The sequence below is a fragment of the Streptopelia decaocto genome, assembly GCF_964273445.1.
Source record: "Streptopelia decaocto genome assembly, contig: HAP1_SCAFFOLD_2306, whole genome shotgun sequence".
Taxonomy (NCBI): Eukaryota; Metazoa; Chordata; class Aves; order Columbiformes; family Columbidae; genus Streptopelia; species Streptopelia decaocto.
Genome location: NW_028116950.1, coordinates 1 through 15,684, shown reverse-complemented (window position 1 = coordinate 15,684; position 15,684 = coordinate 1). Strand labels below are relative to the sequence as shown.

The window sequence follows — 15,684 nt, the reverse complement described above, 5'->3', positions numbered from 1 at the left end:
GGTGTTGGGGACACTCGGGGGGGGGGTTGGGGACACCTGTCCCCCCGTTGGTGACAGGAGAGTGACATCCCCGCCGAGCTGAACATCGACGAGCTGCTGGAGCTGGAGACGGACGAGGAACGAGCCCAAAAGCTGCGGGTGGGTATGGGGGGGTCCCCAAACCCCCCCATGTGTCCCCAACCCCCCCAAAGTGTCCCCAACCCCCCCAATGTCCCCACTCCCCCCCCATGTCCCCACAACCCCCCCCAAGTGTCCCCACCCCCATGTGTCCCCATCCCCCCTGAGTGTCCCCAACCCCCCCAATGTCCCCAACCCCCCCAATGTCCCCAACCCCCCCATGTGTGTCCCCAACCCCCCCAATGTCCCCAATCCCCCAAGTGTCCCCAACCCCCCATGTCCCCAACCCCCCCATGTCCCCACACCCCCCATGTGTGTCCCCAACCCCCCCAATGTCCCCAACCTCAATGTCCCCAACCCCCCCAATATCCCCAACCCCCCCAATGTCCCCAACACCCCCTTGTCCCCAACCCCCCCAATATCCCCAACCCCCCAATGTCCCCAACCCCCGCAATGTCCCCAACACCCCCTTGTCCTCACACCCCCCATGTGTGTCCCCAACCCCCCCAATGTCCCCAACCCCCCCATGTGTGTCCCCAACCCCCCCAATGTCCCCAACCCCCCCATGTCCCCAACTCCCCCATGTGTGTCCCCAACCCCCCCATGTCCCCACAACCCCCCCCAAGTGTCCCCACCCCCATGTGTCCCCATCCCCCCTGAGTGTCCCCAACCCCCATAATGTCCCCAACCCCCCCAATGTCCCCAACCCCCCAAGTGTCCCCACAACCCCCCCCAAGTGTCCCCACCCCCATGTGTCCCCAACCCCCCCAATGTCCCCAACCCCCCAAATGTCCCCACACCCCCCATGTGTGTCCCCAACCCCCCCAATGTTCCCAACCCCCCATGTGTGTCCCCAACCCCCCCAATGTCCCCAACCTCAATGTCCCCAACCCCCCCAATGTCCCCAACCCCCCCAATGTCCCCAACACCCCCTTGTCCTCACACCCCCCATGTGTGTCCCCAACCCCCCCAATGTCCCCAACCCCCCCGAGTGTCCCCAACCCCCCCATGTGTGTCCCCAACCCCCATAATGTCCCCAACCCCCCCGAGTGTCCCCAACCCCCCCATGTACCCAACCCCCCCGAGTGTCCCCAACCCCCCATGTCCCCAACCCCCCATGTGTGTCCCCAACCCCCCCATGTCCCCAACTCCCCCATGTGTGTCCCCAACCCCCCCATGTCCCCACAACCCCCCCAAGTGTCCCCACCCCCATGTGTCCCCATCCCCCCTGAGTGTCCCCAACCCCCATAATGTCCCCAACCCCCCCAAGTGTCCCCACACCCGCCATGTGTGTCCCCAACCCCCCCAATGTTCCCAACCCCCCCATGTGTGTCCCCAACCCCAATGTCCCCAACCCCCCAATGTCCCCACACCCCCCAAGTGTCCCCAACCCCCCCCAAGTGTCCCCAATCCCCCGAGTGTCCCCAACCCCCCCATGTCCCCAGCCCCCCCATGTCCTCACACCCCCCCATGTGTGTCCCCAACCCCAATGTCCCCAACCCCTCCAAATGTCCCCAACCCCCCTATGTGTGTCCCCAACCCCCCCCAAGTGTCCCCAACCCCCCCCAAGTGTCCCCAATCCCCCGAGTGTCCCCAACCCCCCCATGTCCCCAACCCCCCATGTCCCCACCCCCCCATGTGTGTCCCCCCCCATATCCCCACCCCCCCATGTCCCCCCTCCCCCCAAAGTGTCCCCAACCCCCCCATAATGTCCCCACAACCCACATGACACCCCCACTTACCTCCCCCCCCCCAAAAAAAAACCCCATCGCTCCAGGTCGAGTTGAAATCGTGCGCCGGTGACACGCAGGTGGGTCCCCCTAGAACAATTATATATACATATATTATATATATATATATAGATATATATATATAGACCCCCCCATATGTGTCCCCCCCCATCACCCCCCATCACCCCCCCTCAATCATATTCCCCCATCACCCCCCAATCACCCCCCCCGCTGTATATCATTTAACCCACACCATATACATATATATATATATATATATAAGGAACACTGTATATTAACGGGCAACACTATTATCCCCGTGGGGGGGGGACACAACCCAACCCCCCCCATTTCGTCCCAGCTCCGGCTGCTCCGACGCGGCTTTAAAAGGCAAAAATATTCAGTTCCGGTTATTTCACATCGGGGGCGGGGGGGGGGCCCTTTTCCCGCTTCCTTATCTCAATCACCAGCTTGGAGAAGGGGGGGGGGGGGTAATTAACCCTCTAATTAACCCTTTGCTCTAATGAACCCCCCCCCCCGTTAATTAAGCCGTCCCGCTAACGAGGTGTTTTACACACAGGGGTTTATCCGGGAGCTTCTGGTTCAACTCAAGGGGCTCCAGAAGCAACAAGTTCTGCAGCAGCCGCCCCCCCCGGGACCCCCAAATATGTGACACCCCCCCCCCTTTTGGACCCCCCCATCACATCCCCCCCCCCCCCAGCACCCGCTGTATATTATTTAACCCACACCATATATATATATATATATATATAAAGCACACTGTAAAACATGCGCCCCCCCCCCCCCCAATAAAATCTTGGACTGCGCCGCATGGGAAAAAATTTGGGACCCCTGACCCCCTCAATTAAAAAATTGGGACCTCCCAATTAAATAATTGGGACTGGCCAATTAAATAATTAGGAGCCCCCCCCCCAAATAAAATAGGGACCCACTTAAAAAATTGCGACCCCCCCAAATAAATCAGGAACCCCCCCCCAATTGGTTTCCACCCCCCCCGCAGCTGTTAATGGAACGGTCCAGATGTTGGAACATCTGGGCAGGAAGCGCTCCCACCGGCACCACGTGACTGAGCCACCCACGTGACCCCGTGCGCGCCGTTCCCACGGGGGGGGGGGATGGGGGTGTTAAACCCCGAATCGCTCCCAAAATCGTTGATTTTGGGGTAAAAAATCACCTTTTTGGCACAAAATTGGGGGGGAGGTGCTGGGAGGGGGGTGAACTGGGACCCCAAAACCTCTCAAGAGTCCCTGGATGCCTCAAAATCCCCCCAAATCCCTTCAATTCACCCCAAAACCTCTCAGATTCGCCCCAAACTTACCTCGAAATCCCCAAATTCACCCCAAAATCCAACGGAATCCCCCAAACTGACACCGAATTCCCCCAATTTCCAAAGTTGGAACCACAGGGATCCCCAAAATGGGTCTTGGCTCCTAATTTTCCCCATTTCACCCATTCTTCCCCATTTCACCTCATTTTCCATTTCCCCCCATTTCTCCCCATTTCCTCCCATTTCCCATTTCCCCCCATTTCCCATTTCTCTCATTTTCCCCATTTCCCCCCATTATTTCACTCAATTTCTCCCATTTCCCCCCATTTCCCTCCATTCTCCATTTGCCCCCATTACCCCCAATTCTTCCCCATTTCCCCCCATTTCTCCCCATTTCCCCCCATTATTTCTCCCATTTCACCCCATTTCTCTCATTCCTCCCCATTATTTCCTCCATTTTCTCCCCATTCCCCCCATTATTTCTCCCATTTCCCCCCATTTCTCCCATTATTTCTCCCCATTTTCTCCCCATTCCCCCCATTTCTCCCATTTCCCTCCATTTCTCCCATTCTCCCCATTATTTCCCCCATTTTCTCCCCATTCCCCCCCATTATTTCTCCCCATTTCACTCAATTTCTCCCATTTCCCCCCATTCTTCCCATTCTCCCCAATTCTTCCCCATTTCCCCCATTTCTCTCATTTCCCCCCATTTCCCATTTCCCCCCATTTCCCTTTTCTCTCATTCCTCCCCATTTTCCCCATTTCCCCCCATTATTTCTCCCCATTTCTCTCATTCCTCCCCATTTCTCCCCAATATTTCTCCCCATTTCCCCCCATTATTTCACTCAGTTTCTCCCATTTCCCCCATTTCACTCCATTCTCCATTTTCCATTTCTCCCCGTTTCTCCCCATTACCCCCAATTCTTCCCCATTTCTCCCCATTATTTCCCATTTTCTCCCCATTCCCCCCCATTATTTCTCCCCATTTCACCTCATTCCTCATTTCCCATTTCTCCCCATTCCCCCAATTCTTCCCCATTTCCCCCCATTTCCCATTTCTCCCCATTATTTCTCCCCATTTCCCCCCATTTCTCTCATTCCTCCCCATTCTTCCCCATTTCTCCCCATTATTTCCCCCCATTTTCTCCCCATTCCCCCATTATTTCTCCCATTTCCCTCCATTTCTCCCATTTCCCCCCATTTCTCCCCATTATTTCTCCCCATTCCCCCATTATTTCTCCCAATTTCTCCCATTTCCCTCCATTTCTCCCCATTCCCCCCATTATTTCTCCACATTTCCCCCATTATTTCTTCCCATTCCCCCCAATTTCTCCCATTTCCCCCCATTTCTCCTCATTCTTCCCCATTCCCGCCAATTCTTCCCCATTTCTCTCATTCCTCCCCATTCTTCCCCATTTCCCCCCATTATTTCTCCCCATTTCTCCCATTTCCCTCCATTTCTCCCATTTCCCCCCATTTCTCCCCATTCCCCCCATTATTTCTCCCCATTCCCCCCATTATTTCTCCCCATTTCTCCCCACTCCCCCCAATTCTTCCCCATTTCTCTCATTCCTCCCCATTCTTCCCCCTTTGTCCCCGTTATTTCTCCCCATTCCGCCCCATTTCGCCAGAATTGCCTCAGGGTCAAAATGGCGCCAGAATCACCTCAGGGTTCAAAATGGCGCCAGAATCACCTCAGGGCTCAAAATGGCGCCAGAATCACCTCAGGGTTCAAAATGGCGCCAGAATCACCTCAGGGCTCAAAATGGCGCCAGAATCACCTCAGGGCAAAATGGCGCCAGAATCACCTCAGGGCTCAAAATGGCGCCAGAATCACCTCAGGGGCAAAATGGCGCCAGAATCACCTCAGGGGTCAAAATGGCGCCAGAATCACCTCAGGGGTCAAAATGGCGCCAGAATCACCTCAAGGTTCAAAATGGCGCCAGAATCACCTCAGGGGTCAAAATGGCGCCAGAATCACCTCAGGGGTCAAAATGGCGCCAGGATCACCTCAGGGTCAAAATGGTGACTGAATCACCTCAGGGTCAAAATGGCGCCTGAATCACCTCAGGGACAAAATGGCAGCTCCAGGGGCACCAATTCTGGGAGTTTCATCCTTGATTTCATGATATAATAGAAGAAAAGGTACAAAAAGTGACTAATGTGGGAATTATCGATAAACAGAGCGACCCCCAAACTGCCTCAAAATGGCGGCGCCAGAATCACCTCAGGGTACAAATGGCGCCTGAATCACCTCAGGACTCAAAATGGCGCCTGAATCACCTCAGGGTCAAGATGGCGCCTGAATCACCTCAGGGTCAAAATGGCGCCAGAATCACCTCATGGGTCAAAATGGCGCCAAAATCACCTCAGGGTCAAAATGGCGCCTGAATCACCTCAGGGTTCAAAATGGCGCCAGAATCACCTCAAGGTTCAAAATGGCACCAGAATCACCTCAGGGTTCAAAATGGCGCCAGAATCACCTCAGGGTCAAAATGGCGCCTGAATCACCTCAGGGTTCAAAATGGCGCCAGAATCACCTCAAGGTTCAAAATGGCACCAGAATCACCTCAGGGTTCAAAATGGCGCCAGAATCACCTCAGGGTCAAAATGGTGCCAAAATCACCTCAGGGTTCAAAATGGCGCCAGAATCACCTCAGGGTCAAAATGGCGGCTCCAAGGGCACCAAATTGGGGAGTTTCAGCCTTGATTTCATGATATAATGGAAGAAAAGGTCCAAAAAGTGACTAATGTGGGAATTATTGATAAACAGAGCGACCCCCAAACTGCCTCAAAATGGCGCCAGAATCACCTCAGGGTCAAAATGGCGCCTGAAGCACCTCAGGGGTCAAAATGGCGCCAGAATCACCTCAGGGTCATTATTTAATGCACCCAGATGGGTCCCATTCACAAAATGGGGGGGGGGAGTTAATTAACACCAATTAGAGCCATTTCCACGCTTTATTGCAAAAAAAGTGTCACGGCGGGTGACACAAAAAAGCCAAAAATCAGGAGGAAAAACCAAAACCGATAAAAATAAACCCACTCGTTTTCACACAGCAAAATAAAACCACCCGAAACGCAACAAAATCCCTCACAAAACGGGTTAAATAGGAGAAATTAGTGGGGTTTTCTTCTTAAAAAGAGTCACCTGGACGGCCCCGTCTCACCCGTGGGCCCAAAGTCTTTATTTTGGGGTGAAAAAAGGTCTTTTTGGGGGTTGTGGTGACGTCATCAGAAGGAAATTTGGGGGAGAATAAATAGTTTCAGTTCAAAATCCCAGCGGGATGAGCTCGAGGTGAAGGTGTTAATTAAATTAAGGCGATTTTGGGGTTTTTTGAGCCCCCACGGAGGGTTTTTGTTGTTGTTTTTCCCTGAAATTGAGGGAAAAATGTGTAAAATAGGGAAAAATTGGGGGGAAAATGGAGTTTTTGGGGCTGGTAGCAACGGTTTGGCCTCAGTTGGTGGGAGGGTGGGGAGATTTGGCGGGAAAAGAGGGGTTTCCCACCAAAAAACAGCGGGATGAGGGAAAAAAATGTCGGGATGAGGGAAAAATGAGTTTGGATGAGGAGAAAACAGTCGGGATGAGGCAAAAAAATGTCGGGATGAGGTGAAATATATTGGGATGAGGCAAAAAGTCGTTGGGATGAGGTGAAAAGTCGTTGGGATGAGGCGAAAAGTCGTTGGGATGAGGCAAAAAGTGTCAGGATGAGGCAAAAAACAGTCGGGATGAGGTGAAATATATTGGGATAAGGCGAAATATAACGGGATGAGGCAAAAATGTCTTGGGATGAAGCAAAAAAGTGTCAGGATGAGGCAAAACAATGTCAGGATGAGGCAAAAAAGTGTCGGGATGAGGAGAAAATACATTGGGATGAGGCAAAAAAGTGTTGAGATGAGGCGAAAATACATCGGGATGAGGTGAAAAAATCATCAGGATGAGGAGAAAATGTCTTGGAATGAGGTGAAAACTGTCGGGATGAGGCAAAAAACACGTCAGGATGAGGTGAAATATACTGAGATGAGGCAAAAAGTGTTGGGATGAGGCAAATAAGTGTCAAGATGAGGCCAAAAAGGTGTCAGGATGAGGCCAAAAAGTGTCAAGATGAGGAGAAAGTGTCAAGATGAGGAGAAAAAGTGTCAAGATGAGGAGAAAAAGTGTCGGGATGAGGCAAAAATGTCTTGGGATGAGGTGAAATATATTAGGATGAGGCAAAAAGTCGTCGGGATGACGCAAAAAGTCGTTGGGATGAGGCAAAAAAGTGTCGAGATGAGGAGAAAAAGTGTCGGGATGAGGAGAAAATACATCGGGATGAGGCAAAAAAGTCTCGGGATGAGGCAAAAAAGTCTCGGGATGAGGTGAAATATATTAGGATGAGGCAAAAAGTCATTGGGATGAGGTAAAAAAGTCTCGGGATGAGGCCAAAATCTGTTGGGATGAGGTGAAATATATTGGGATGGGGCAAAAAAATGTCGGGATGAGGCAAAAAAGTGTCGGGATGAGGAGAAAAAGTCTTAGGATGAGGTGGAATATATCGGGATGAGGCCAAAAAATAGTTGGGATGAGGCAAAAAGTTGTCGGGATGAGGTGAAATATATTGGGATGAGGCAAAAAAGTGTCGGGATGAGGAGAAAACTGTTGGGATGAGGCAAAAAACAGTCGGGATGAGGCAAAAAACCGTCAGGATGAGGCAAAAAATGTCTTGGGATGAGGTGAAAACTGTCGGGATGAAGCAAATAAGTGTCGGGATGAAGCAAAAAACGTCGGGATGAGGCCAAAATCTGTTGGGATGAGGTGAAATATATTGGGATGGGGCAAAAAAATGTCGGGATGAGGCAAAATTATGTCGGGATGAGGCAAAATTATGTCGGGATGAGGCCAAAAAGTGTCGGGATGAGGCCAAAAAGTGTCGGGATGAGGCCAAAAATTCCATCAGAATGAGGCAAAAAACCGTTGGGATGAGGCAAAAATGTCTTGGGATGAGGTGAAAAATGTCGGGATGAGGCCAAAAAGTGTCAAGATGAGGCCAAAAAGGTGTCAGGATGAGGCCAAACCCACCGTGCCATGGCCAACATGGCGCCGGTTACTCCGTCTTCCTCCCCAGGCGCTGGAAGACGCTGACGGTGCCGGCGTCGTCCATGCGGGCGCCGGGGCCATCGCTGGTGCTCGTCACCTTCGCGCTCCCCCAGGTCCGTTTAATGGTCACCCGAAATTCGGGGGGGGGTTTATCCTTCGTGCTGGTGACGTCGTCGTCCCGCGGTTGCGATTTTGGCGCCGCCGCCGGGGGCGATTTTGGCGCGAGGTGGCGGGTTTTGGTAGCGAAGGGGGCGGTTTTGGCTTGGGAACTGGTGGCTTTGGCCTTGACGGGCCCTCCCGGTTCGGCGCTGGGTGTTTGGGGGCGTTTCGGGGGTTTCTTTAAGACGCCGGCGTATTGGAGGACGGAACAGTCGTCGTCGCTGTCGGCGGGTTCGGCGGCGTCGGGCGGTAACGTGGCGCCAAGTCGGCTGAACACCCCGGTGGGCTGGGGACAGATAGAGAGAAACCGCCATGATCCTCCAAAAAGCTCCTGGATCCCCCCAAAAATCCTCCTGGACACCCCAAAAACCTCCTGGAGGACCCAAAATCCTCCTGGAGGACCCAAAGAACCTTCTGGAGGACCAAAAGAACCTCTTGGGGGCACCAAAAACATCCAGGAGGCACCAAAAAACATGCTGGAGGACCCAAAAAACCTCTTGGGGGCACCAAAAAACATCCAGGACGCACCAAAACACATCCTGGAGGACCCAAAAAACCTTCTGGAGGACCCAAAAAACCTCTTGGGGGCACCAAAAAACCTCCTGGATGCACCAAAAAACATCCTGGAGGACCCAAAGAACCTCTTGGGGGCATCAAAAAACATCCAGGAGGCACCAAAAAACATCCTGGAGGACCCAAAAAGCTCCTGGAGGACTCAAAAAACATCCTGGAGGACCCAAAGAACCTCTTGGGGGCATCAAAAAACATCCAGGAGGCACCAAAACACATCCTGGAGGACCCAAAAAACCTCCTGGAGGCACCAAAAAACATCCTGGAGGACCCAAAAAACCTTCTGGAGGACCCAAAAAACATCCTGGAGGCCCCAAAAAAGCTCCTGGAGGCCCCAAAAAAGCTCCTGGAGGCACCAAAAAAGCTCCTGGAGGACCCAAAGAACCTCCATGCTCCATTTTTGTGGTTATTTGAAGGGTTTTTGGTGCCTCACCTTCGCTCCCGTCGTGGTGTCGGCTTTGGCCTCGGCGCCCAGCCGCTCAAACACCGACGTCCTCTGCAAACCTGTTTTAATTAACCAAATTAATCATATTTTGAGGAGAAATCTCCTCAAGAAATGAAAAATTACATATCCACGCCACATCCCCCCCGTCCTCCCCCTCAAAAAGGCGTTTGGTGATAAAATATCATCGCAAAACCATCAATTTTTAGGCGGGGGGTGAAAACGCACGTTGCGGTTCGTTAAGTTGAGGGTTTGGAAGGTTAATTAATGAACGATTTAGACCTTTGGCCGCTTGTTGCTCGAGGATCTTCTTGGTGCGCGGCGTCGTGCCCTTGGGCATGTTAATGATGTATTTTCCCTCCATTTCTGCCGTCACCCGCCGGCGCTTCACCGGAACCGCCGAATATCCATCCGACGAGTCGCATAAACCTGCAAAAACGACCAAAAAATGACCAAAAATGACCAAAAAAGCTCTTTTTTGGACTAAATTCACCCTCCGCGCAGCCTGTTCCTGTTGTTTGGTGCAGAATTTTGACTAAAAATGTGGCTTTTTTTGTGACTTAAAGCGGTTTTTCTGTCATCAATTCACCCCCCCGGGTGCATTTGGGTGTAAATTCTGAGGTAAAATGTTGTTCAGTTTGGTCAAAAAGGTAAAAGTTGGTGTTTAAGTCACTCCCAGGTGGTGTTTAAGGGGGAATAAATAGGAATAAAGTGGCTTTTTAGTAATAAAAAGGATAAAAAGTGATTGGGGGAGGGGTTTAGGGGGAATATAAATTAAAAAACTGACTGGAAGGGGGAGGGTTTAATGAGAAATAAAAAGATAAAAGCAATTTTGGGGGAGAAATATGGAAAAATGAGCTGGGATGGGGGGTTTAATGGGATATGAGAGTCACATAAACGTGTAAAAATGACCAAAAATTGACCAAAAAAGCTCTTTTTTCAGACTAAATTCACCCTCCACGTGGCCTGTTCCTGTTGTTTGGTGCAGAATTGTGACTAAAAATGTGGCTTTTTTTGTGATTTAAAGTGTCTTTTCTGTCATCAATTCACCCCCCCGGGTGTGTTTGGGTGTAAATTCTGAGGTAAAATGTTGTTTAATTTGCGCAAAAAGGTAAAAGTTGGTGTTTAAGTCACTCCCGGGGGGTGTTCAAGGGGGAATAAATAGGAATAAAATGGCTCTTTAGTCATAAAAAGGATAAAAAGTGATTGGGGGAGGGGTTTAGGTGGAATATAAATGAAAAACCAACTGGAAGGGGGACGGTTTAATGAGAAATAAAAAGATAAAAGCAATTTTTTGGGAGAAATATGGAAAAATGAGCTGGGATAAGGGGTTAATGGGATATAAGAGTCGCATAAACCTGTAAAAATGACCAAAAATGACCAAAAAAGCTCTTTTTTGGACTAAATTCACACTCCACGTGGCCTGTTCCTGTTGTTTGGTGCAGAATTGTGACTAAAAATGTGGCTTTTTTTGTGATTTAAAGCGGTTTTTCTGTCATCAATTCACCCCCCGGGTGCGTTTGGGTGTGAATTCTGAGGTAAAATGTTGTGTCATTTGTTTAAAAAGTAAAAGGAAATAAAATAGAATAAAACAACTTTTTGGTCATAAAATGGGAAAAAATGAGTGGAGGGCGCGATCTAATGTGAAATAAAAGGGAAAACAACCAACTTTTTAGTCATAGAAAGGGATAAAATGAGCTGGATGGGGAGTTTAATGGCAAATTAAAAGGGGACAAATGACCAGAAAAGGTATTTAATGGGAAATTAAACAAAAAAAACAACTTTTTGGTCATAAAATGGGAAAAAATGAGTGGAGGACACGATTTAATGTGAAATAAAACGGAAAAAACCAACTTTTTAGTCATAAAAAGGGAAAAAATTAGCTGGATGTGGAGTTTAACAGTGAATTAAAAGGTGACAAATGACCAGAAAAGGTATGTAATGGGAAATTAAACAAAAAACCACAACTTTTTGGTCATAAAATGGGAAAAAATGAGCAGAGGGCGTGATTTAATGTGAAATAAAATGGAAAACAACCGACTTTTTAGTCATAAAAATGGAAAAAATTAGCTGAATGAGGAGTTTAATGGCAAATTAAAAGGGGAAAATGACTAAGAGGGGTATTTATTGGGAAATAAAATGGAATAAAACAACTTTTTGGTCATAAAATGGGAAAAAATGATATAAGGGAGGGATTTAATGTGAAATAAAAGGGAAAACAACCAACTTTTTAGTCATAAAAAGGGAAAAAATTAGCTGGATGTGGAGTTTAACGGCGAATTAAAAGGTGACAAATGACTAGAAAAGGTATTTAATGGGAAATAAAATGGAATAAACCAACTTTTTGGTCATAAAATGGGAAAAAATAAGTGGAGGGCGGGATTTAATGGGAAATAAAAGGGAAACCAACCAACTTTTTAGTCATAAAAAGGGACAAAATGACCAGAGCGGGTGACTCAATGTGAAATAAAATGGAAGCCAACCCAATTTTGGCGCCAAAACGGGACAAAATGACCCAGGATGGGGTGTTTAAGGTGAAATTAAAAGGTTAAAAGCTTTATTTTTTGGGGGATGTGTCTCATTACCAGCTCTGGCGAGTTTGTTGGAGACGGTGATGGAGATTTTGGAGGCGCGGGGCTGGTTTTGGGGGGCAGGCGGCGACTCGCGCTTCAGGCTGTTGGCGATCATGCGGCTGGCGGCTGCGGAACGGCGGGAAAACGCTGTGTTAAGCTAATTAACGCGCCTCGTTAATCAAACGAGGGGGGGTGGAGCACACACGCACCCCCGCGCGCTCACCGCTGGTGGCGTTGCGGCGAACGTCCGGTTGAACCGTCGGCGAGACGGGGGTGAGGGATTCCGTGGCCGCTTTGCACATCTCCTGAGGGGAAAAAATGGCCAAAATTGGGGTTTTGTGCCAATTCATTGTGGTGATTTTGGTGCCATTTTGACCTTTGAGGTGATTCTGGCGCTATTTTGACCCCTGAGGTGATTCTGGCACCATTTTGACCCCTAAGGTGATTCTGGCGCTGCCATTTTGAGGCAGTTTGGGGGTCGCTCTGTTCATCGATAATTCCCACATTAGTCACTTTTTGTACATTTTCTTCCATTATATCATGAAATAGAGACTAAAACTCCCCAAATCGGTGCCCCTGGAGCCGCCATTTTGAGCCCTGAGGTGATTCAGGTGCCATTTTGAGCCCTGAGGTGATTCTGGCGCCATTTTGACCCTGAGGTGATTCTGGCGCCGCCATTTTGAGGCAGTTTGGGGGTCGCTCTGTTTATTGATAATTCCCACATTAGTCACTTTTTGTACATTTTCTTCCACTATATCATGAAATCGAGACTAAAACTCCCCAAATCGGTGCCCCTGGAGCCGCCATCTTGAGCCCTGAGGTGATTTTGGCGCCATTTTGACCCCTGAGGTGATTCTGGCGCCATTTTGAGCCCTGAGGCGATTCTGGTGCCGCCATTTTGAGGCAGTTTGGGGGTCGCTCTGTTTACCGATAATCCCCACATTAGTCACTTTTTGTACATTTTCTTCCATTATATCATGAAATCGAGTCTAAAACTCCCCAAGTTGGTGCCCCTGGAACCACCATTTTGAGCCCTGAGGTGACTCTGGCGCCATTTTGACCCCTGAGGTGATTCTGGCGCCGCCATTTTGAGGCAGTTTGGGGGTCGCTCTGTTTATTGATAATTCCCACATTAGTCACTTTTTGTACATTTTCTTCCACTATATCATGAAATCGAGACTAAAACTCCCCAAATCGGTGCCCCTGGAGCCGACATTTTGAGCCCTGAGGTGATTCAGGTGCCATTTTGAGCCCTGTGGTGATTTTGGTGCCATTTTGACCCCTGAGGTGATTTGGCGCCATTTTGAGTCCTGAGGCGATTCTGGCGCCACCATTTTGAGGCAGTTTGGGGGTCGCTCTGTTCATCGATAATTCCCACATTAGTCACTTTTTGTACATTTTCTTCCATTATATCATGAAATAGAGACTAAAACTCCCCAAATCGGTGCCCCTGGAGCCGCCATTTTGAATCCTGAGGTGATTCTGGCGCTATTTTGACCCCTGAGGTGATTCTGGCGCCATTTTGACCCTGAGGTGATTCTGGCGCCATTTTGACCCCTGAGGTCCTCTAATTAACTTCTTGCTAATTAACCCTTTCCCGCACCTGCCGGTAGACGACCTTGGCGTGTTTGAGGATGGCGATGATGTCGCCCACCACCGTGATGCCCAATTCGTTCATAATTTCCTTGTTTAAATCCAACAACATGGTCTTCTGAATCCTGAGAAGAAAGAAAACACCCGGATTAATGAGCTATTCCCCTAATTAATCCTAATTAACCCCCCTGCGATTAATTAAAACCCCGAGAGACGCGTAGTGATGTCCCCGACTCCGCCAGTGCCGCCCTCATAAAAAGAGCCATAAATATATAAATAAGAGACAAAAACGCGGCTTTTTGATGATAAAATGGTAAAAAATGAGCGTGGGGAGGGATTTAATGTGAAATAAAAGAAAAATGAGCAACTTTTTAGTCATAAAAAGGGCGAAAATGAGGTAAAAACCTGTTGTCCACGAACATGACGGCGTAGTTGACGGCGGGACCCGGCGGGATCCCGGCTTCCTTGAAAAACTGGATCCACTCGGACGTGGCTGGAAAATGGGGAGAAAAAGGGGGAAAATGGGAAATAAAGGAAAGGGGGGGGGGGTGTTGGGTCATTGTGGGGGGAATGGGGGGAAAATGGGATAAAATTTGGGGGGTCTTGGGGGGGATTTGAAGAATTTGGGGGGGATATGGGGGGGAGATTTGGAGGGTTTTGGGGGGATTTGAAGGGAATTTGGGGGGGAGATGAGATGGGGGGATGTGGGGGGGGGATGTGAGGGGGGGATGTGGGGGAGGGGGATTTGGGGGTTTTGTGAGGGATTTGAAGGGAATTTGGGGGGTTGGGGGGGGATGTGGGGGATTTGAAGGGAATTTGGGGGGAGATGGGGGGAGATTTGGGGGTATTTGGGGGGATATGGGGGGAGATATGGGGGGGAGATATGGGGGGGAGATATGGGGGATTTGAAGGGAATTTGGGGGTTTGGGGGGGATTTGGGGGGAAGATTTGGGGGATTTGAAGGGAATTTGGGGGGTTTGGGGGGATGTGGGGGATTTGAAGGGAATTTGGGGGGAGATGGGGGGAATTTGGGGGGGAGATTTGGGGGATTTGAAGGGAATTTGGGGGGTTTGGGTGGGATTTGGGGGGAAGATTTGGGGGATTTGAAGGGAATTTGGGGGGGATATGGGGGGAGATTTGGGGGATTTGAAGGGAATTGGGGGACTTGGGGGGGATTTGGGCGAAGATTTGGGGGATTTGAAGGGAATTTGGGGGGGATATGGGGGGAGATTTGGGGATTTGAAGGGAATTTGGGGGGTTTGGGCGGGATTTGGGGGGAAGATTTGGGGGATTTGAAGGGAATTTGGGGGGTTTGGGGGGAAGATTTGGGGGATTTGAAGGGAATTTGGGGGGTTTGGGGGGGATTTGGGGGATTTGAAGGGAATTTGAGGGGTTTGGGTGGGATTTGGGGGGAAGATTTGGGGGATTTGAAGGGAATTTGGGGGACTTGGGGGGATTTGGGGGGAAGATTTGGGGGATTTGAAGGGAATTTGGGGGACTTGGGGGGATTTGGGGGGAAGATTTGGGGATTTGAAGGGAATTTGGGGGGTTTGGGGGGAAGATTTGGGGGATTTGAAGGGAATTTGGGGGACTTGGGGGGGATTTGGGGGAAGATTTGGAGGATTTGAAGGGAATTTGGGGGGTTTGGGGGGGATTTGGGGGATTTGAAGGGAATTTGGGGGACTTGGGGGGATTTGTGGGGAAGATTTGGGGGATTTGAAGGGAATTTGGGGGGTTGGGGGGAAGATTTGGGGGACTTGAAGGGAATTTGGGGGGTTGGGGGGGATTTGGGGGAAGATTTGGGGGATTTGAAGGGAATTTGGGGGGGTTGGGGGGAAGATTTGGGGGATTTGAAGGGAATTTGGGGGACTTGGGGGGATTTGTGGGGAAGATTTGGGGGATTTGAAGGGAATTTGGGGGACTTGGGGGGATTTGTGGGGAAGATTTGGGGGATTTGAAGGGAATTTGGGGAGTTTGGGGGAGATTTGGGGGAAGATTTGGGGGATTTGAAGGGAATTTGGGGGGATATGGGGGGAGATTTGGGGGATTTGAAGGGAATTGGGGGACTTGGGGGGGATTTGGGGGGAAGATTTGGGGGATTTGAAGGGAATTGGGGGACTTGGGGGGGATTTGGG

General features: G+C 50.1%; 1 protein-coding gene and 2 long non-coding RNA genes across 3 annotated transcripts; 1 reads left to right on the top strand and 2 right to left on the bottom strand.

Moving 5' to 3' along the window:
- On the bottom strand, positions 1-4,938 carry LOC309451994. The gene is made up of 3 exons (XR_014186394.1): positions 4,801-4,938; positions 1,860-1,937; positions 1-102 (listed from the first exon to the last, which is right to left on the bottom strand). It is a non-coding gene; the product is annotated as an uncharacterized lncRNA (long non-coding RNA).
- Positions 7-2,608, top strand: LOC309451993. Its single transcript, XR_014186393.1, has 3 exons — positions 7-138; positions 1,895-1,927; positions 2,428-2,608. It is a non-coding gene; the product is annotated as an uncharacterized lncRNA (long non-coding RNA).
- A 1,144-nt stretch (positions 4,939-6,082) lies between the features above and the next one.
- LOC309451995 (uncharacterized protein C19orf47) lies at positions 6,083-14,042 on the bottom strand (the record flags this gene model as incomplete). The annotated part of the gene is made up of 7 exons (XM_082076678.1): positions 6,083-8,657; positions 9,375-9,445; positions 9,666-9,812; positions 11,969-12,082; positions 12,180-12,261; positions 13,560-13,674; positions 13,955-14,042. Coding segments are annotated over 7 exons (1,055 nt in total), but the record flags the coding sequence as incomplete, so codon positions are not given.
- Between the last annotated feature and the right edge of the window lie 1,642 nt (positions 14,043-15,684).